Source organism: Squalius cephalus (assembly GCF_949319135.1).
Source record: "Squalius cephalus genome assembly, chromosome: 11".
NCBI classification, from domain to species: Eukaryota; Metazoa; Chordata; class Actinopteri; order Cypriniformes; family Leuciscidae; genus Squalius; species Squalius cephalus.
Window position 1 is genome coordinate 31,220,542 of NC_137132.1, and position 23,904 is coordinate 31,244,445.

The 23,904-nt window shown below is 47.1% G+C and overlaps 1 protein-coding gene across 1 annotated transcript; it reads left to right on the plus strand.

The window, feature by feature from the left end:
- Positions 1-1,754: 1,754 nt before the first annotated feature.
- LOC307167859 (olfactory receptor 6N1-like) lies at positions 1,755-2,702 on the plus strand (the record flags this gene model as incomplete). The annotated part of the gene is made up of 1 exon (XM_079887163.1): positions 1,755-2,702. The coding sequence occupies one exon, from the start codon at positions 1,755-1,757 to the stop codon at positions 2,700-2,702; it is 948 nt and encodes a 315-aa protein (XP_079743289.1).
- Between the last annotated feature and the right edge of the window lie 21,202 nt (positions 2,703-23,904).

Genomic DNA, 23,904 nt, shown 5'->3' on the forward strand with positions numbered 1-23,904 from the left:
AAACATGTAGAAGCACTGAGAGGCTCAGCTCTGTCGGCTTGCTGCACCCTACTGTGCTCCTTATTTCTCCAGAGTGAAAAACCTGTGAGTCCTCCAACACCCTCGGCCCGGACATGGCGGAGCGTCCGGTGCCAGGCCTTTATCCATTGAATCCTTGAGAACCGGGTTAAGGCTGGATTCCATATGTGTGACCCTACGGGGATCCCATATGTGTATTCTAGGCTGCTCCTAATCGAAGCCCTTGTCTTTCCCTTGGACTAAGTCACCCAGTATTCATATGCAGTAAAACCTTTGGGCTAGTCCATATGTATTTTCCACATAAATCCTCTGAAGAATGTGCTTCCGCAGCATTCCCCTTTTCCATAGAAAGGAAACGCTTTCCCAGTGTTATCCAAAAATCTCACTGTGTGGGTTATCATGGAAAAACAGTGACAGGCATACTCTGTGTAAGTAGAGGCTTGCACAGGGCGCTGGATGGGGTGCAGCAGCTGTGGTGCTTTGGTAGGGATTCCTATTGCTGGTCACTACGTATGCCGAGAGTGACCGACTGATAGGAAACGTCTCAGTTACGTATGGTAACCCTCATTCTCTTAAGGAGGGAACGGAGATGTAAGTCCCATCGTTACATCTGCTGAGACCCGCCGGGGCAGCCAGCTCATCGGCTCGGCTCCTCTGCAAAAAACTGAAGTGCAATCGCACCTTCTGCTCATTATATACCCGCGCTGCGGGGCTGAACAGCTGATGCAAATGATTGCACGCCAATTGTGCCAATGTGCATTGGCTCGTTTAGTTTCAATCAAAGTAGATTGGGTTCTCTAGCGAGATTCCTATCCGTCGATCACGACGTTCGTCTCCGTTCCCTCCTTCAGGGAACGAGGGTTACCATACGTAACCGAGACATTTTAACAATAAATTTACAGAGACATGTTGCAGACAAAATAAATAAATAAATAAATACAATGTGAAATATATAATGAGGTTATTACAATTGGCATACTCCTACATACAGTACACGCATTAAGTACCTCACTTGCTCATTTGCATATTACTTTAATGACATGTGTAGTATAGACATAGCCTGGTTGACACCAGACCCTTCTCAGTCGTAACTGAGAGTGGGTCTGGGGAAGCTTCATTCACATCCCATTTCCAAAGGGGCGTCACCAACGGACGTTGCTCAAATGCCTCTAGGCACAATTGGATAGACCTAAAACCAATCAGAGCGATCGTCGTCGTGTAAAGCCCGCCTCAACGTTTGTGATTGGTGCCAAGATTTGGAAAGATTGGAAATGGGCTTGAATGGGCTCTTGGCAAGACTGACTTGCAGAGCAAATCTAAATTTGCCGGAAGTTCATCTGGGTTTTCCCAGGCTAGTATAGACAGATATATATATATATATATATATATATATATATATATATATATATAAAAAAAAAAAAAAAAAAAAAAACTTCTCATGAGAGCTTTTTAAAAATATTGCAAGTGTTCACAAACAAGACAATTAGCATGAGAATAGTCTCCATATATATATATATATATCACCAGATCAACCTTTCACAACACTGTCAAACTAACAAAAAGAGAGTGTGGTAAGATTTGAATTATTTCATTGCTTTTGTCTGAAATAGGACTGAATAGCTGACAATCTGAATGATTATATTTAAAATGATCTAACTTTTAATTTCAAATGTACTTATTTTTATTATGATGTGCATAATGATATCACTATCATAATAATTTGCATATCATTCCAGATGCAGCCGCCACTAGAGAATGAATCCTTTGACTTAGTGTTTACACTCTCTGGACTAAATGAAACGATGGGGAAAAGATTTGTGTTTTTTTCATTGACTGCAATGTATTATCCATTAATTGTGTTGTGTAATGTTACCATCATTTACACTGTAATCTCACATAAGAAGCTTCATGAGCCAATGTATGTCTTTATTTGTAATTTGTGTGTAAATGGACTTTTTGGCTCTGGTGGATTCTACCCTAAATTCATGTATGATTTATTATCCCAGTATCATGTGATTTCTTATGCTGGATGTTTGATTCAGATATTTGTCATTTATTCATCTGTTCTGTGTGACGTTTCAACATTAACGGTGATGGCATATGACAGGTATGTGGCAATATGTAGACCACTTGAGTATCATTCAGTAATGACCGATCAGAGGGTTCTTGAATGTATCCTTTTCTGCTGGCTTTCTCCATTTTTTTGCATTTCTGTTCTAATTGTATTAACATCAAGACTAACATTATGTGGCTCTAGTATTGAAAAGCTATATTGTGAAAATTGGTCAGTTGTTAAACTTTCCTGTTTTTCTACAACAGTAAATAATGTGATTGGGTATGTAATCATTTTTATATATTTTGGACATGGAATATTGATATTTTGCTCATACATTTACTTGATTGAAAAATGCAGAAAGTCAATAGAGGGCAGGCACAAATTCATACAAACATGTGTACCACATCTTCTAGCATTGCTCAATGTGACTGTTGCTTTGCTGTTTGATGTGCTGTACACTCGTTATGGTTCAAAGAGTTTGCCACAAGATTTGCGTAATTTCATGGCCCTGGAATTCTTACTCATACCACCCATTTTAAACCCCCTCATTTATGGACTAAATCTGACAAGACTACGGAAGGAAGTCATGAGACAGCTTTTCAAAAAAGAAGTGGAAATATCTGATTGAATATTGGTCACATACGAAGATGGGTAACACTTTACTTGAAGGTGTGCATAAGACTGACATGACACATTTATAATCATGACATGGCACATGTCATGAATATGAAGGAGGTTGTATGCATGTTTATGACAACTGTCATTAAGTGTCATTCGCTCAATTATGACATTTTTAATGCAAAGATGACATTGTTTGAGATGTCTTTGTTATGACATCTTGACATAAACCAATACATCATAACCTGTCATAAAATTGTCATAAACATATAAACATAAACATAGCAGATTATCAAACTTAAGAAACTACTTAGCTTTATGGGTTAACATTACATTAAACTGTCATGTGATTGGTTTTGACATTGGCTGTCATGAGGCCATTATAACTGTGTCATGAATATATTTCTGACCACTTTTTTTCCCCGTATTCCAGTATTAGTTATAAAATAATTTGACAGTGTTAACACTTAATGACATTTTCATAAAAAAATACAAAAAATTGTATCACTGTAGTTGAGGTCCAGAAAAATATGCATGACACTGTTATAAAATAATTTGACAGAGTATTAACACTTAATGACATTTTAATGACAAATTCAGTTTTTACCACAGGAAAAAAAAAAAAAAAAAAAAAAAAAAAGTGGTCAGAAATACAATGTAATGTTAACCCATAAAGCTAAGTAGTTTCTTAAGTTTGATGATTAATCTGCTATGTCATGTTGATGACATAGTTATGATGTATTGGTTTATGTCAAGTTGTCATAACAAAGACATCTCAATGTCATCTTTGCATTAAAAATTACATAATTGAGTGAATGACACTTAATGAGAATTGTCATTAACATGCATAAAACCTCTTTCATATTCATGACATATGTCATGTCATGATTATGAAGGTGTCATGTCAGTCTAATGCACACCCCTTCAAGTAAAGTGTTACCCAAATATTTTATTATCCTAGACATTCTAACACTATGGAAATTGTTTTATTGAAATGGACAGCATAACAATTGTGATAGGTTTTTCTTTCCAGCCATATTACACAATATATATTTTGTATGAAAACATTAAATGATGCAGGCTTACGCTTGAGTGTGAATTTCAAATGTTCAAGATGTTTATGTTCCTTTGATGTAATTTAACTGTCATACACTGATTGTGCTTGTGACACTGATTGTCCATGCATGCACTGATTGTGTTGTAGAGTCCCATATTCATTAAAGACAAACACACATTTCTTAAGAGGAGTTAAAAATGGACAAGGGAACATGCATATTCACTGAGTGGTTAGGTTGAGGATAGATAGCATTGAGGTCACAAGCCTCTTCCAACCACCTGCTGTTGGCATTGTCCTTCTCGGTCTGGCAAAATTTATGCAGTGCACAGCAGGTAGCAATCACAGTTGGTGTGAAGGTGTAGTGAAAATCGTTTCATTTTAGGAGCACTCTTGACTTCAAAATCCCGAACATGTTCTCAACTCCCACTCGTAGTGAACTCAGGTGGGCATTAAAATATTCTTGTTCAGGGGTTTTATTTTATTTTATTTCAAATGTGCAGAATTTATGTATCCTTTCAAGAGCCAGTCAAGGAGGGGGTATGCAGGGTCCCCAACTATTAAAAGCCTAGTGTCTTGTCCCTCGATGTTCTTCTCACAATAAAAATAAGAATTAATTACATAGTATTATTTAATTAATATTCCCTTTAAAAAGTAAAGCTGTCACAAGCCTCACCTTTAGCAGGTGGGATCTTTGGAAGAGGTCAGACTGGCGTAGAAAATTGGCATCATGAGCACTGCCTGGCATTTTACAGCTGATGCTCCAAAAACGCCTCGGTTACGACTGTAACCTCGGTTCCCTGAAGAGGGAACGAGCGTTGCGTCGAGAATGACGCTATGGGGAACGCTTTGCGTGATGACGTCTTGAAGCACATGTAAAATCAGTCCAATGGTGTGGCGGAACGTCAGAGGCGGGTGACGTCACGTACCAGGAAGCTATAAAAGCCGGCCCGAAACAGAAAACGAAAGCTTCGTAAAGTTTGAAGTCGTGCTGACAGGCATGAAGGAGATATGGCAAGGCGACGCAACGCTCGTTCCCTCTTCAGGGAACCGAGGTTACAGTCGTAACCGAGGCGTTCCCTTTCAAGGGAACTCGCGTTGCGTCGAGAATGACGCTATGGGGAACGTCTATACCAACGCCTCCATAGCTACAAATGTCTGTCCTGTGTGAAATGTGGAGAGCAGCACTAGGAAGACAAAACATGAGACCCTGGAGCAGAGTCTAGATCCAAAGAGTAGAACCTGACGAAAGTGTGCGGTGAGGACCAACCTGCCGCATCACAGACGTCCTGTAAAGACACTCCTGATAAAAGGGCCTTAGAGGCCGCCATACTCCTCGTAGAGTGCGACCGGACAGCCAAAGGAGAAGGCTGCCCAGCCGCCTCATAAGCAAGTGTGATAGCCTTAACCACCCACTTGCTCATTCTTTGCTTAGACACTGGGCCTCCCTTGTTAGGGGACCCAAAGCATACAAACAATTGATCACTTTTACGCCACAGGGCAGCTCTGTGGACATAAGCGTCTAACCTCCGAACTGGGCAAAGCAAATTATTAGCCTCCTGGTCCGCATTCTGAAAGGGAGGAGGACAAAAGGCCTGCAGAACGATAGGTCTAGCCACATTAGTGGGGACCTTGGGTATATATCCCGGTCTTGGATGTAGAAAGGCTTTAACCATACCCGGAGCAAACTCTAAGCATGACGGAGCAACCGACAATGCTTGCAGATCCCCTATTCTCTTGAGAGAAGAAATAGCAAGAAGGAAAAGAGCTTTCAGAGTTAAAAACTTCTCAGGAACCTCCTCAATGGGCTCAAAGGGGGCCAGGGAAAGGCCTTGCAGCGCAATGGACAAATCCCATGGAGGCACCCTAGAGCGAACTGCAGGCCTCAGCCTCCAAGTGCCACGAAGGAAACGAGATACCAAAGGGTCTTTCCCCACAGACATTCCACCCAAAGGACTGTGGTAAGCACCTATGGCCGCCACATAAACCTTTAAAGTGGACGGGGTCAGACCTGCCATGAACCGGTTCTGCAGGAACTCCAGCACTGTACCAATTGGGCAGTTAACTGGGTCCAACCGACGGTCACTACACCAAGAAGTGAAGACTCTCCACTTCAGGGCATAAAGTTTCCTCGTGGAGGGAGCTCTGGACTGTAGAATGGTCTCAACAACCTCAGTTGAGAGACCCGACTCTATGAGCTGGGCCCCCTCAGAGGCCAAGCCCACAGGTTCCACAGTTCTGGTCGGGGGTGAAATATAGAGCCCCCTACTTGAGACAGAAGGTCCCTCCTGACAGGTAACTCCAGAGGAGGCCCGTCGAGGAGGGACACAAGGTCGGGAAACCATACTCTGCCCGGCCACCGCGGGGCTATAAGAAGCAGGCAAACCCGATCCCTGCGAACTCTCTCCAGAACTCCCGGGAGCAGAGCAACTGGGGGAAAGGCGTACAGACGTAGCCTCGGCCACGCCTGTACCATAGCATCCAGTCCCAGAGGAGCTGGATGCGTGAGGGAGAACCAAAGTGGACAGTGAGACGTCTCTCGAGACGCAAACAGATCCACTTGAGCTTGGCCAAACTCCCTCCATATCAGCTCCACCACCTCGGGGTGGAGCCTCCATTCCCCGGGCCTCGGCCCCTGTCTCGACAGAGCGTCTGCTCCTATATTCTGGACCCCGGGGATGTAAGCTGCCCTGAGAGACAACAGCTTCCCCTGGGACCACAAGAGGATATGGCGTGCCAGATTGCATAATGGGCGCGAGCGCAAACCCCCTTGGTGATTGATATAGGCGACTACCGACGTGTTGTCCGTATGTACTAGCACATGGTGTCCCCTGAGATCTGTGATGAAGCTCCTCAGAGCCCGGAAGACAGCTAACATCTCTAGGCGATTGATATGCCAGGAACGATGATGGTCTTCCCACAGACCTTGAGATGAGCGACCCTCCAGGATCGCTCCCCAACCCGTGAGGAAAGCATCCGTCGTTAGCAGTTTGCGACGACAAGGAGCTCCCAACACTGGGCCCTGGGACAGGAACCAAGGTTTCTTCCACATAACCAGGGCACGTAGGCATCGCTGCGTGACCTTGATTGTGCGAAATGGGTTGCCCCTCGGGGAAAACCCCCTGGTCCTGAGCCACCACTGCAGGGGCCTCATGTGTAGCAGTCCAAAAGGTATCACGTTGGAAGCTTCTGCCATGAGACCCAACAGTCTCTGGAACTGTTTGACAGTGAGTAGCTGGCCTAGCTTTACACTTTTCACAGCTGCAAGGATGGACTCTATACGTGGCGGTGACAGGCGCGCCTGCATTGACACAGAATCCCAAACCACGCCTAAGAAAGTGGTCCTCTGGAGTGGAGAAAGCACACTCTTCTTGGCTTTCAGCCGTAACCCCAACTCTTTCATATGGGCGAGAACAACATCTCGATGTTGAACCGCCATCTGATGCGACTGAGCTAAAATCAACCAATCGTCGATGTAGTTCATGATGCGAATACCCTGAAGGCGCAGGGGCGCCAGAGCTGCATCCACGCATTTGGTGAAAGTGCGGGGTGATAAAGCCAGGCCGAATGGAAGAACTCGATATTGGTATGCTTTGCCCCCGAAAGCAAGCCTCAGGAACTTCCAATGGCACGGACGGATGGAAATATGGAAATATGCGTCCTTGAGGTCTATCGTGACAAACCAGTCCTCGGACCTGATCTGTGGCACGATTTGTCTCAATGTTAACATTTTGAACTTGAGCTGCATGACTGACTCGTTCAGAACTCTAAGATCTAAAATGGGACGCAATCCCCCGTCCTTTTTTGGAACTATGAAGTACCGGCTGTAAAACCCGGTTTCCCTGTTGGAGGGAGGTACATATTCTATGGCCCCTTTCTCTAACAGAGTGTTTACTTCCTGTTCCATAACCAGAACCTGCTCGGGGCCCACCACTGTGGGCAGGACCCCCATAAACCGAGGTGGGCGTTTCTTGAATTGTATCTGATACCCTTTTTCCACGGTCTGCAGGACCCAACGAGAAACATTTGACAGTAGCTTCCACGCTGTCAAAGATTCTACTAGAGGTACCAGCCTCTCGAGACTGGTTTCTGGATTTTGTTGTTGTTGAGTAGTCCATTCGTCGCCCTGTAACGGCGCACCGGCAGGGAACGACTGAACAAACTGCTCTAACACCCTCCTCGGAGGGGGCGGGCATCCCGAGGCCACTACGTTTCCGGGTGGTCCTTGAGATATGTGCTCGCCGGAGACCGCTGCGCCCTGTAACACCGGAGGCGGCAGGGTTGGCAGAACGGTCCCCTGAGGGCACCGAAGAGAGACGGGCACCGTAAAAAGAGGTGTTGACCGCTCTGCTTTGGGGGGGACTACCCTCATTTGTCCTGAGCCCTCGGACGTCAGGACTTCTTCCCAGCAGCCTTCTTGGCAGTAATAACGGTCCGCAGATCCGTTTTACCCCTCGAAGACTGCTGGGTTTGAGCGCGCCCTCCGTGTCCCCGAGGTTTTTGTGGGGGAGCACGGGAGGAAACGCTCTGTTTCTGAGTGGCACGGTGCTCAGCGCTCTTTTTAGAGGAGTGAGGCTGCTCCCGCTCAGCAGCCTCATAGAAAGAACGGCGGGGGAGAAGTTTCTGAAGTGCAGCTGACTGTTTAGAAGCTTCTTGAGATTTAGCTACTGCACTATTGACAGCATCTCCAAATAAACCCACAGTAGAAACTGGTGCATCCAAAAGAACATGCTTTTCTTTGTCCTTTATATCACTTAAATTGAGCCACAGATGCCTCTCAGTGGCCACCAGGGCTGCCATAGAGCGGCCGATGGATTTGGCCGTCTCCTTGGTGGCCCTGAGAGACAGATCTGTGGCTCTACGTAATTCGGACACAGTATCGGAACCAATCCCCCCGCCCTCCTCTAAATCACCCAACAGTTCGGCCTGGTACGCTTGCATAAGCGACATCGTATGCAGACACGCTGCAGCTTGACCAGCGGCTGCATACGATTTATGAACCAGGGAGGAAGTAAATTTAACTGGCTTGGAGGGTAATGTGGGAGCCTTCAGGGAAGATGCCGTTTCTGGAGAGAGATAGCTCGCAAGCGTCTCCTCCACCTTCGGCATTTCCCCATAACCATACTCTTTATAATTGTGAATGTTTGAATAGTGTGATGTTTGTGGACTGTACACTCTGTAAGATATGGGTTTCCCCCACGATCTCGACACCTCAGTGTGGAGATCGGGGAAAAACGGAAGGCTTCTACGCTGAGGCTGTGCACGAGATGGCAGGAAACGTTTGTCGAGCTTGCTTTTCGAGCGAACGCCCTGCCTATCTTCTGGCCACTCAAAAGATAATCTCTCGACTGCTCTTGTAACCACGTCGAGTAATTCCTCAAATGCATGAGACTGAGGTGGCGAATCCTCAGCCTCAGCATCAATACTCACAACGTCCAACTCCTCAGAGCTGGACAATTGCAGTACTGGTGCCTCCATCGGGGGGGAAGAAACCGCAGCGCGTGCTTCCACACCCTGATGAGAGGCACTGGATCTATCAGAAAGAGGCTGAGATAAGGCAGAGCCCGTCTCAACATCCACTGATAGATCCATTTGCGAACCCCAGGTCTGAGATCGACGCCGTGCCTCGGCAGCGGCGGGACCAGAGCCCTGGGGAACGCGATCCTGGTTAAATAAACCCAGGCGGGATCTGAGCGTACGCATAGGAAGCGCGTCGCAATGCACACAGTCACCACCCTCGAGTGCTAACTGGGCATGCTCTTCACCCAAACAAACAACACAAAGAGTGTGAGTATCACCTCCCGTTAAATAACGCGGGCAGGGATGGACACACTCTGCTGCTTACTCGCCATACTGAATATATATAATGATATAGACAGACAACACCAAATAACAAGGACAGATTCAACACAGAGCGCAACTGAAGACTCAGAAAGCTTTCGTTTTCTGTTTCGGGCCGGCTTTTATAGCTTCTTGGTACATGACGTCACCCGCCTCTGACGTTCCGCCACACCATTGGACTGATTTTACATGTGCTTCAAGACGTCATCACGCAAAGCGTTCCCCATAGCGTCATTCTCAACGCAACGCGAGTTCCCTTGAAAGGGAACTATACAGAAGTGTATATATATATATATATATATATATATATATATATATATATATATATATATATATGAGGAGCTCTTTTCCAAAATGCTAGAAATCCATTTCAATAGTTTTCAGGAAAATTATTTTTTTTTACCTAGACCCACACATTTTGTGAATATTCAATTTATCCTGTTAAAATGTTGTTTTTTTTGTTTTTTTTTTTTGGGCTCAGTCTGCACATGTTGAACAATGATTATTAAATCAAACAACAATATTGTTGATGATAAATTCAAAGTTATTTTTTTTTTCAAAACACTATAAATCCATCCATTTTTTTTCCAAAGAATTGATGGTTTGTCTTTTTAAAAAAACAAGAGAACATGCAACATATAATCAGGGACTCATACTATAAATGAATATAAGTTTTAGTAAAGTATCAAACCTGTAACAAGTAGGACCAATTTGTCCACTACATATGCATGAAAAAGCGAATTATTAAAAATATTCAATAATGATAACGAAATTCAATAGGCAAGTCAGTCAGTAATAAATAGGGGAGACCGGGGACGGTTGTAACACTTTTTTCTTCAGCACCTAAAACGACCTTTTTTTTTTAGCTACACGTCTGAAACTTTTAGGCAAAGTACCCATATTTGTCTACTACAAATGGCAACAATTTAAATTTCTTCAAATATATCACAGACTTTGTGAGATGATCATGAATACAAGGTGGTCCTTTGTTACAACCTACCCCACTACTGGGGTAGGTTGTAACACATACTGGGTTAAGTTGTAACAGGTAGACAAAATGCACAAAAACTAAGGGTTTTTATTAAAAACATTTTTATTTTAAATGAATGGCTGCAACAATAAAATATGTGTGAATATGGGGAGTGAATGTGCATATTTTGTGTTTGTGAATGCACAAGTGTGCGTTTGTGTGTGCATGTCTGTACGTGCACATTCATATGGGTGTGTGTGTGTGTGTGTGTGTGTGTGTGTGTGTGTGTGTGTGAGTGAAAGCAAATTACATAAGCACTTGCCCCCATTCCACAGAACGAACAAATGAAATGCATTCTTTATCAGTCACAATGGTGACAAGAACAAACAAATTAAATGCATTTTAAGTCACAATGGTGACAAGAACAAACAAATTAAATGCATTTTAAGTCACAATGGTGACAAGAACAAACAAATTAAATGCATTTTTAATCAGAGTCACAATGGTGACAAATGAACTTGGTCAGGCCTGGAGTGCATGCCTGGTGGGCCCAAAAGCTACATAAAACACACTTGACCCACACTTCTTTGGACCTTGAATTTCCATGGTTCCATGCAGACGACACAGAAATCTTCCTCTTCTGAAGAGGAGTTGTCAGCCTTCACCTTTTTCCCAGCAGGTTTTGTACCTTCTTGGTTTTGCTTTTCTCACTCCCCAAGATTTTTTTTTCTGATGTTTTTCCCTTTTTGACGCTCCTCCTCTTCCAATGCCAGCTTCACAGGTGTATCAGTGAGGATTTTCGAGCACCTCTTCTTCCTACCCCTACCCGTCTCTTTCCTTGGGCCTGCTTTTGGAAATGGCCTAATGAGTGATGGACTGAATAACTGACCTACGGTGGACCCTGAGGTGCTCGGCATTGTGATGGATTTTAATTAATCAACTATAATTAATCAACTAACATTTGTTGTTCTTGCAGGAACAACATTCATATGCTTTTAATGTGTCAAAACTCTTTGGGGAAAAACTTGTGACTTTGAGTATGTGTGTAAAAATAACAGTTTTGGGAAATGAAACTAGACAGTCTGTTAGAATCTTGTGATTAACAAATTAAGTCATCATTAAAACCTTGTGATAAGTAATCACAAGATCAGAGTTTGCTTTACCTAGTAACAGAGGGGTTTGCATATGAAGAACCAATCAAATAGTGGGGAAATTATGTAATGCAGCCTGACATTTATGTCATACCTCTATACTATAAAAACTGTTGTATATGTGTGTCATGGGCCGAGGACAACCACCACTCCGGAGGAGCTACACCAAAGTACACCAAGAGGCCAGACAACAACGTGATATAAAAGCTTGATTCTTTTTATTGTATGTAAAAACAACTTTAAGAGAATGTCACTGACACAGAACTCCTCGTAGAACTCGTTGAACCAGTTCAGAGGAGTCTTCGATGGAGGAAGGCTCAGGCCAGCCGGTCATCTCCCTTTATTGAACAGCAGTGTGGGGAGACAAAGTCCAACAGTTAATAACTGAGTCTTCTCTTCCCACAGGACGGCAATGGCAGATTGCAGCGGCGGCTAACAGGATCTCTCTGTTCATAGAACAACAATGGTGAGTACAGAATCCAGCAGTTAAGAACTGAGTCTTCTCTTATTACAAGACAGCAATGGCAGAATGCAGCGGCGGATGACAGGATCTCTCTGTTCACAGAACAGCAATAGTGAGTACAGAATCCAGCAGTTAATAACTGAGTCTTCGCTTACCACAGAGCAGCAATGGCGGAATACAGCGGCGGATAACGGGATCTCTCTGTTCATAGAACATCAATGGTGAGTACAGAATCCAGCAGTTAATAACTGAGTCTTCTCTTATTACAGGACAGCAATGGCAGAATGCAGCGGCGGATAACGGGATCTCTGTTCATAGAACAACAATGGTGAGTACAGAATCCAGCAGTTAATAACTGAGTCTTCTCTTACCACAGGACAGCAATGACAGAATGCAGATCTTCACAACAACACACAACGCTGAACTTCTCCTTTCTTTACCACAGCGGCATGAACTGGGACACCTGTACAAAGCTTTTCCCACAGCAGTTCAAATTATTTCCTGACGCCCCACCGGGCTAAACGGTCCCCGACAAAGATTTCAGAGTGCTGATAGCGTTTAATTTTCCCATACTCGTTCATGCAAACCACTGTAAATCTTCACACGTGCTCACTTCAATCTTCAGACACTGCAATGACACACCACTTCACAGTGAAAAGTATACCTTCACTTCAGCTCGTCGGGGCCGGCCAATCCCCCGTCGTGATCTGTATATCCAACAATGCTTGCGCTCGTTCCGTTCTCCCAGTCCTACTGGCCAGTCTCTTGTCCGTTCTCGATCTCAATCATGCCCCGCGCTTCAGCCGCACTTCATCTTTCCCGTCTCTGCTTCTGTTGCTGCCCCATCGCTTTTGCCTCTCTCCCTCTCCTCCGCCCTTCCCTGCTTCGGCCTCAGCCTCGGCCTCTCTCTCTCGCCTGCTGCCCGCTGCCGATCTCGACCCCTCTGTCCCTGATCTGCCTGCTGTGCCTCTTCAAAACGCCGCTTTTAAATCCCCCGTTGGAGACACGCGCTCCAATGGCCGCTTGATTAGCCGCTGCAACTGCCGCTCGTCAATACGTTCGGCCATGACAGGCCGCCGGAACCGGCCTGGTGTCGCACCAGAAGTCTCCCCCCAGGGGAACTCGTTCCACTTCCAACGTTCCTGTTATGTCACCCGGTGACATGTGTTTTACGGTGAGATTCTTAATGGAATTTGTCTGAGATCCTCCGGCCTCGCTTCTTGGGAGAGATTCCCTGAGAACTGCTCAGGAAGATCTCCTGGCCGTGATTAAAGCATTTAAAGGACATTTGCAGGTCTGTTTGTCGATTTATTCCTGCGTAGGAAGCTAGTTTAGGGAAGCAAGTTAGTTAGAAACTCGGCCAGTTGTCGACTGAAGACGCAAGAGCTAGAGTATAAAGGTATTGGGTGTCGATTAGTAGACGCCCCTTTTTAAGGTATTGGTGTCGATTTGGAGACACCAGAGATATTAAGATCAGTTGGGTGTCGAGTGAAGACGCCCCAGTCAGTTAAAGGTATTGATGTCGATTTGGAGACGCCAGAGATATTAAGATCAGTTGGGTGTCGAGTGAAGACGCCCCAGATAGTTAGGTTTAGGGAAAAAATCCACTACAGCATCTCATTGGAGTGCAGCTGCACAGCATGAGTGGCTGGAGAGGAGCCGGGCAGCAGATGAGCTGGAGAGGGGCCGGGTGGCAGATGAGCTGGAGAGGGGCCGGGCGGCAGATGAGCTGGAGAGGGGCCGGGCGGCAGGTGAGCTGGAGAGGAGCCAGGCGGCAGGTGAGCTGGAGAAGAGCCGGGTGGCAGGTGAGCTGGAGAGGAGCCGGGCGGCAGGTGAGCTGGAGAGGAGGTCTGTTGAAGAGCCCCAGATGGATCAGGACGATCTGTGACTTGAGAAGGCGCAAAGTCACAGTCCTGAAAAATGTTACAATTGTAAAGCTATATGCCTGTACACGTGAAGCCCACCTGTATGTTTTTCTGTGTTGTGGCTGTAGACAGGGCGATCCTCACAATGCCTGGAATGTCGTAAATACTCATCGTTTTACCTGGATTCCCCCTCATCCAGTCATCGCTCGCCGAGTTCACCATCCTTTTAAATGGACCAAACACACTACGATCAAGTGGTTGGAATTTATGGCTGCAATGTGGTGGGAATGTAAGTAGTACAATTCCATGGCGTTTGCAAAAATCCACAGCTCTCACAGAGATGTGGGAAGATTGGTTATCAAGCAAGAGCAAAACCTTTTTTTCTGGACTGACCTTTGTATGCTTCACAAAGTGAACGAGGAATGATAAGAAATCTTCTTCCTGCATCCAGCCTGAGGAATTATCACATCCTGCACTCCCCAATGGCCCACTCTGGACAAAATGATCTTTAAATTTTTTACGAGGGAACACAAAGAATGGAGGAATTGTATTCCCCAGAGCATGCACAGCATATGCAACTGAAACAAGTGTCCCCCTCTCCCCCGACGTCATGGCACCTACCTGCTTCACACCCCAACGTGCTACGACTCGGGATGGTGCCTGGACAGTTGTCACGCCGGTTTCATCGACATTCCATATGTCACTGCCATCGAACCCGTTTTTATCAATCACCTCCCTCAGTCGACTGAAGAAGAGTTCCACATTAGCACGATTAAAACTGGTGGCTCTTGAAAGGCTAGTTGCCTGCGGACTCCTCACTGAAAGTCTGGGGTTCCGCTTCATAAACGAGCTAAACCAATCAGGCCCCGCCATTTTCTTCTCATCCCAGGTTTGTGGATGCTGTATGTTGAATTCCACCGCGATTTGATAGGCAAACTTTCTGACCTAAAAGAAATCATAACACAATGTCTGAGTAGGGATTTTTTAGCAATTGTCTAAATGTACACTGCAAAAAATGCTTTTCTTACTTAGTATTTTTGTCTTGTTTCCAGTCCAAATATCAAAAAATTCTTAAATCAAGATGCATTTACTAAAGTAGTAAAATGCCATAAGATAATATGTCTTGCTTTCTGGAGAAATAAATTAAAATTGAGTTGTTGCTTAAAAAAAGCAAAATTATCTGCCAACTCACTTAATTTTGATTTATTTCTCCAGAAAACAAGACATAATATCTTATGGCATTTTACTACTTTAGTAAATGCATCTTGATTTAAGAATTTTTTGATATTTGGACTGGAAACAAGACAAAAATACTAAGTAAGAAAAGCAATTTTTGCAGTGTATGTGTTGGTATTTATTTAACTTTGACCTGATTTTAAATATGTTATTTATCATTCACAAATTAAATTGAGTATGCATAAAAGGTCCAATACAAATTAAGGTCTTGAATCTTGCCTTTTCTACCCTGTTCTCAAGATGCTTATCCATCATGCTCACCTCACATGGAGTTAGCCCATAGTATATATCGGCTGCCTGGCTTATATACTGTGTGAAAATCTCCTCCTGCTCCGCCATTTCGTGAAAAAATAGAAACAGGCCCTTAAAACAGACACTGTAAAATGTGTCAAAATATATGTTTTCTGACCTTCATCAGCTCCTGTGGCTGATGATGATAGTGAGGAGGATCAGGAGAGAGACGAGAAAGTGTAGAGCCTGCGGTAAGCAGAACTACTTTCAAAACACTTAGGCTATGTCATGAGTGTAGGAACCCATAACATAGGCATTATTTCCACATCTGCATAGTTGACGATCACCGCAATTCATTAGAAATTTAATGAGAGGCGTTTGTAAACCATGTTTTCCGCCAAAAAAAAAGCTTGATGCAGTTTCCGTCAAAATAAAAGATCATGTGCTTATCTCTTTCAACTTCAAGTATAGAAATTGGTACAAAACTAATTATGAAAGTTTCCTTTATTTTTTAGTGCATTTGTTTTACAAAATATGGCTATTACTGTCATTGGACTAATATTATAACTATCATTATGTAGTAGGTGTAATGTAAATAGACACTGTAAATAAAAGAGGTTTACATTTTTCTTTGTTTAATTTGCACACTGAATATGGGTTGGAGCTTTTAATTTTGAACTCTCAAAGTGCACCAGATTGATGAATTTAACATTAAAATGCACAAAATTTTCTTACGAGGGAGCCTGCCCCCAAACCCCCCTAGAAGGACAGAGGTCCACCCACCACAGTTTTACCAAAAATCCTATGAGAAACACTGGTATTGCTATGCCAGCTTATAGCTTGTTTTAGATCATCACTGTGGAGTATAGTTCAACTGTATTAATAAATGTCAAATTTTTACTTATTTTATCTGTTAACTCTCACTCGTTCCTACAGTATACTCACTCATTACATGGCATTAGTGGTTTTAAGGAATAGGAGTTGGTATGCATATATTTAAGGGCGTGCAAAGATGGGTGGTGTTATGATCATATAGTGGGCCAGTCTGGGCCAAAATGCTAGGGCCGATTTTTTGTACCAGTCCAGCCCTGGTGCGATCGTAAAGAAAGCCTGAGGAAACTGTCACATGACTCCTATCTTATCCTTGATTGGTGGAATTGGTAGTGTTACAACTAGCCCTGTGTTACAACCGTCCATGGTCTCCCCTACATTGGCATTCAGTAAAGTGTCGAACCCATAAAAAGTAGAACAATTGTCCGCTTTACATGAAACAAATCACATAGTGTGTGTGAGATGTCCTTTGAGTAGAGGACAGAGAGAGAGAGTGAGTGAGTGGCGTTCACACCAAAAGCGAATAGAGCGTCTGGCGCGAGTGATTTCCATGTTAAGTCAATGTAAAGACGCATTTACGCGCGTCTGTCCTGCGAATGAGGCGTTTAGCGCGGCGGACGTGCAAATGAGGCGAATTGAGCGTCTGGCACGATACGCGCAAGTGATTTTAGGGTGAGAGAGCGTGTGTGTGTGAGAGAGAGAGAGTCTTTTTTTTTTCTTTTCATGTTGGATTGCGTAGAACGCTCACGGAATTCTGATTAGTCGACAGGATGTATCGCGTTTAGGCTAAAAATAGGTTTGGCGCTTATCGCGGTTTGAAAAATGTTCCCCAAAATGTTCCTAAGACCCCCTAAATGATAATAAGAACAACAATAACAATTCGATTTATCAATAACCGTATCCTCATTCATATTTAGACGCAACAAATTATATATATCCAGCTACAAAAAATAGCCGAAAAGTCAGAAGTTGGACAGAAGTACAAAGAGTCGTTGTGCTATCAAGATGATGCACCGCACCGTCTCGTTGCATTGGTGTGAACTGTGGCAGCTTTCAGAGCGTTGCAGACCGGAGCGTTGCAAGTAACGTCTACGGTTACGTATGTAACCCTCGTTCCCTGAGTAGGGAACGGAGACGTTACGTCGGATGACAACGAATGGGGTTTCGCTTAGAAAGCCTGTCATCTTTGAGTATATAAAACGAGCCAATGGCAATGAAATGCCATGGGTCTGCGGAATTTGCATAGCGTATCTCCACCCCACCCTGGGGGTATATAAGGAAGTACGCCGGCAACATGCAGATATGTCTTCGCTGAGGAGCCAAGACTGAACTCAGGCATTCCAGCGGTACAGCGGAAGTGGCAGGGAGACGTAACGTCTCCGTTCCCTACTCAGGGAACGAGGGTTACATACCCTACATACCCGAGGGTTACATACCCGTAGACGTTCCCTTTCGTAGTCACTCTGAGTTACGTCGGATGACGACGAATGGGGTTCCCAGTCTAATCACGCCACCTCTCGACTGTCTTCCAGTGCCCTGCGTAAGTCTGAGCTCCCTGTCGTGAGACTAGCACGGACGAAGGAGTCCTACTTAACACAGGAATACCAAGGTACACTGGGAAGCATATCTCAGTGGAAATATGCAATTATGCCCAGCCCGAAGGGGGGGACTTGGAATACACATATGACCCCGGGGGGCTGCATATGGAGTATCACTGGGGTGTCCAGCCGCAGGTGGAATATTTCAACCCCAGGGGTGGCAAGGTGGCTTGCCAATGGAAAGACACATGCTCAGAGAGGCTTACAGTGGAAATACACATGTGGGGGTCACCCAGAGGGGGAACCATGCACATGGAGGCACCTAGCCAAGCGCGAAAGCTGCCGGTGGCATAACTCTGGCGTTGACGTCGACAGTGCTGGAGGAGACTAAGGGCTTATTAGGCTCACCTGAGGGAATGTCGCACGTATCCCGTCCGTGGAGAGGAATGGCGAGCAAGCGAAGACACCTGAGCAGAATCTAGCACCGGCTAGTTGAAGCGAGTACATGAGAAGAAACTGGCTCCACTCGGAGATTGTAGAATCTCGCGAATGTGTTAGGTGTCGCCCAGCCTGCAGCTCTGCAGATGTCTGTTAGCGAGGCGCCATGCGCTAGAGCCCAAGAGGATGCCTCACTCCGAGTGGAGTGGGCCGTCACACCAAGGGGGCATGGTCGACCTTGCTGCTGGTATGCCAAAGCAATGGCGTCCACTATCCAGTGAGACAACCTTTGCTTGGAGAGAGCCTTTCCCTTCAGCTTCCCACCATAACAGACAAAGAGCTGGTCTGAGGTCCTGAAACACTGCGTTCTGTCTACATAAGCACGGAGAGCGCGTACTGGACAGAGCAGTGCCAAGGCTGGGTCTGCCTCCTCCGAGGGCAGCGCTTGCAGGTTCACCACCTGGTCTTGAAAGGGTGTGGTGGGAACCTTGGGCACATATCCAGGCCGGGGTCTCAGGATCACGTGAGAGTTAGCCGGCCCGAATTCCAGGCACGCTTCGTCAACCGAAAATGCCTGCAGGTCCCCTACCCTCTTGATGGAGGCCAATGCAACCAGGAGCGCTGTCTTCATTGACAGGAACTTAAGCTCCACTGATTGCAGAGGCTCAAAGGGAGCACTCTGCAGGGCAGTTAAAACCACTGAGAGGTCCCAAGAGGGTACGAGGGGAGGACGAGGAGGATTCAGTCTCCTCGTTCCCCTCAGGAACCTGATGATCAGGTTGTGCCTTCCCAGAGACTCACCATCAACTGCGTCGTGATGTGCGGCAATGGCGGCAAGATACACTATACACTTTCAGGGTGGAGGGAGACAGCCTTCGCTCCAACCCTTCTTGCAGGAAGGAAAGCACGACACTGATCGGGCATTTCGTGGGTTCTAGATGTTTAGAAGAACACCAGTTGATGAAGAGGTTCCACTTCAACGCATAGGCATGTCTCGTGGACGATGCTCTAGCGGAAGTGATGGTAGCCATCACCGCTGGTGGTAGGGGACTCAAAAGGGTGCCATAAGGTGCCCCGTCCCTGAGAAAGCAGGTCCTTCCTCAGAGGAATTGGCCAGGGAGGTGCTGTCACGAGGAGTACTAGTTCTGGGAACCAGGTGCGGTTGTGCCAATACGGGGCAACCAATATTACCTGCTCCTCGTCCTCCCTGATCTCGCGCAAAGTCTGCGCAAGAAGGCTCACTGGGGGAAACGCATACTTGCGGAGGCCCCGCGGCCAGCTGTGCGCCAGTGCATCCGTGCCGAGCGTGCCCTCGGTCAGGGAATAAAACAGGTCGCAGTGGGATGAATCGTGGGAGGCAAACAGGTCTACCTGTGCGTCCCCGAACTGGTCCCAAATCAGCTGGACCGTCTGGGGATGGAGTCTCCATTCTCCAGCGAGAGGCCGAAGCCGAGACAGCTCGTCGGCCGCCTGGTTCAGGTCTCCCGGGATAAAAATGGCTCGAAGCGCCTCAGATGCTTCTGACTCCATATGAGGAGGTGGCGGGCGAGTTGCGACATATGGCGGGAGCGTAGACCACCTTGACGGTTGATGTGCGCTACTTTCGCGGTATTGTCTGATCGGACTAGTACGTGTTGACCCTTGAGCAACGCACGAAAACGGTGCAGGGCGAGACATACAGCCAGTAACTCGAGGCAATTGACATGCCAAAGGCGCTGGGGTCCTGTCCAGGAGCCCGCGGCAGCATGTCCATTGCACATGGCGCCCCAACCCGTGGTGGAGGCATCTGTTGATACAACAACATGCCTGGAAACTCGTTCCAAGGGCAATCCGGCCCGAAGAAAACTGAGGTTCGACCACGGGGTGAAGGTCTGACGGCAGGTCGAGTCACTGGTATTCGGAGTGTGCCGTGATGCCATGCCCACCTCGGGACTCGATCGCGAAGCCAAAGCTGAAGCGGTCTCATATGAAGCAATCCGAGCGGCGTTACTGCGGCTGCGGATGCCATATGCCCCAGGAGCCTCTGAAATAGTTTCAGTGGAACCGCACTCTTGCCCTCGAACTGACGAAGGCAAGTCAGCAGTGACTGCGCGCGCTCGCTCGTAAGCTGCGCGCACATGGCGACCGAGTCGATTTCCATACCGAGAAAAGAGATCCTCTGCACGGGGCAGAGTTTGCTCTTCTCCCAGTTGACCCGAAGGCCCAGACGAGCTAGGTGCCGAAGCACTAAGTCCCTGTGTTTGCAAACCTGGTCTCGAGAGTGAGCTAGGATCAGCCAGTCGTCGAGATAATTCAGGATGCGAACCCCGTGTTCCCGTAGAGGAACAAGGGCTGCCTCGACGACCTTCGTGAAGACGCGAGGAGACAGGGCTAGCCCGAAAGGGAGAACCGCGTACTGGTATGCCTGCCCCTCGAAAGCAAACCGAAGAAACGGCCTGTGTCGAGGAAGAATGGAGACATGGAAGTAGGCGTCCTTCAGGTCGATCGCTGCAAACCAATCCTGTGGCCGCACACACTCGAAAATGCGTTGGCCGAGAGCATCTTGAACGGCATCCTGTGAAGGGAGCGGTTCAAGACGCGCAAGTCGAGGATCGGTAGTAACCCACCGGATTTCTTCAGTACAATGAAGTAGGGGCTGTAGAAGCCGGACTGCATTTCGACTGGAGGGACAGTCTCGATCACACCTTTCGCCAGTAGGGTGGCGACCTCCGCTCTCATGACAGGGGCATAGCCACTGACCATAGTGAAGCGGACTCCCCTGAAGCGGGGAGGAGACCGCACGAACTGAATCGCGTAGCCGAGCCTGATGGTTCTCGCGACCCAACGGGACAGTCTGGGAAGACTCCCAAAGGCTCTACCAGCGGGGTCAAGCGAACCACAAACGTACCCTGGTGGTGCAGCGAAGCGGAATGACCGGCCCGGACGTGGGTGGCATAGCGGCCCGGAGTTGGGGCACGGTCATTAACCGCATCCTGCCAGAGGAGGCCAGGGAAGGACCAGCGTTCCACGGGGGCGTGCTCTGGCAGGGGTCTGGCGACAGAGGAGGACGAGAGTGGCGAGGCTCGTGAGCGGCGCACACTGTCATCCACAGCCTCTTGGGGCTCGGATGAAGGGGCATCAGTTCTTGAAACAAGAGATTCTACCCCGGCCCTCCACCGGGGGACGGAGTGGCCCTGCTACCAACTCCTGAGAACTGAGCCCTAACTCCAAGCTGCCCATCTCGAGAGTGCTGCTTAGCCTGGCGTTTGGCCAGCTAAGGGTCGGAGATGGGCAGTGCCGCCCTCCTGCATTCCCCTCCTGCCAGGGGCCGGTGAAGGCTCGAGGGGAGGAGCCGCAGGGAGGCGGCCTCGGCGGGAAGCAGACTAAGGAGACCGCACAGACGGATGACCGTTGGTGCAGAAGGCCTCAGTCTGCTTCTGGGGTGGTCGAAGACTGTAGGGTACAGTCCTCAACCCCACCGCCGAGGAGCCCAGCCTGGGACATGGGGGAGCTGAGAAAATGAATTCTCAGACCCCCTCACATCAACCTGGCTGAGCCCATTCCTGGACCACACCTGTGGACATCACCTGGCCCAGGATCACGCAGGTACCGATGTCACCCGTAGAGCGAGATCAGCAGTGTGTGCGGCGGATCGACCAGCCCGGACATGGGAGGCATAGCGTCCCTGCGTGGGGGCGTGGTCGAGTTTCCACGTTCTGTCAGTGTTGGCCAGGGAAGTACCAGCGTTCCACGGGGGCCAGGTCTGACAGAACTCCCGAGTCAGCAGTGCCTCGAGGCGAAGGCGACGCACAGCACTGCATGCCTGTGCCACGATAGTGACAGAGAACATACAGCCCATGATCGCCACGCGATCGAGTGCAGCGAAGGCGGAGGACGCCCGCGGGCCGCGATAAGTCACGGGGACTCTCGCGAGCCGGAGGCGTCCTGATGCACGTCCGGGAGAAAGGCACTGGGAGCGAGTGCTGTAGAGCAACACGCGCCCAGAAACCAATCGGAAGCCTACAGCGCTCGGGGGGAGAGCGCCCCTCCAACCGATGCTTTCAGCTGCCAGGAAAGCATGGCCATCAGCTCTGGATCTGACTCGACTAACACTGACACTCCCGAGGGAGGCAACGCAGTCGAATCCTCATTTCCAGAGGAATCAAGCCCACCTTGTGATGCTGTGAGTGACATGACACCATCTGCTGGAGTCCCGAATGAAAACACTGGGTCCCCGAGAGGAACCAGGCACACACGGAATCCCCACGGTTTGCGATGTGGAGGGGGGCGTGGCCCGAGGAAAGCTCATCGGAATAATGCCACACCATAACCCTCAGATCACCCAGGCCACCAGCCAAAGTATCCCCTCTCGAGGAAGAGATAGATTGGGGTGTGGCAGAAGGGACTCTCACACAGAGATCATTGAGTCTCGATCTATAAACATCGCAATGGTCATGTTCCCGCAATGAAAACATGACTCATCCACGAGCGCTGCAGAGTGTAATTAAGCCCAACACGCGAAACAGCGCTCGTGACCATTAGACAGATGAGTCACGCGTCCACATCCAGAAAATACACGGGCGAGCCGTCTTGAAAAAGACGTGCCGCGTGCAGCTCTTTTAGAGAGAGAAAAAAGCTCAGCAGAGTGCTGAAGCGCCCAGGGAGAAACACACACATTGTCGGCAGATCACTGCACAGATCAGCAGCAGGCAATGCGATCTCGCTGGAACACGCCGTCACACCAACACACTGAAGAGCCGCTCGTCTCGTAGAGTGAAGATGATACAGAATGGCTTGTAGGAGTGAAGAAAACTCTTGGCTCCGAAGCGAAAACATATCTGCATGTTGCCGGCATACTTCCTTATATACCCGCAGGGTGGGGCGGAGAGACGCTATGCAAATTCCGCAGACCCATGGCATTTCATTGCCATTGGCTCGTTTTATATACTCGAAGATGACAGGCTTTCTAAGCGAAACCCCATTCGTCGTCATCCGACGTAACTCGGAGTGACTACGAAAGGGAACTGGAGGATTCATCTCGTCTCGTCGTTACTCTAGTTTGGTCTGAAGTTGAACTCGCTATGCACCCTCCCGCCCACACACCGATAAACACGCTAATGGTGAAAGGAAGATTGGTAAGAGTCGTGATACAGAGTGAAATTGTAAGTTGTTTTTAATTACCTGCTTACCTTTAGCTACGTTTTCTTGAGGTAAAGGAAAGGGGATATTTTGGTTTGCTATGGAAAACTGTAGTCTAGCTAGAGTGAACAAGCAAACTACAAGAAATTGTTAACTTAGCAAGCTAATCACATCTCTTTATTCTTTGCCAATAATATAACCTATATCTATAATAGGCATATTCTAAAACAATATCAATCCCCACCAATCCACAGCACAGTTACAGTAATTAGTGTAATTAAATAGCATTCTGTGGACAACTTATCTTATATAGAGAGGAATTAGATATAGTATGCTATTACTTTATCATACATTTACATGAGCAGACAGATAGCATTTAAGTCATTGCTTATAGAATAACTCATCAGGAGCAAAGTATGGCCTAAGTAAATTCCCCCATGCAGCTTTGATGTGTCTAAAAGCTAACATTACAGTAA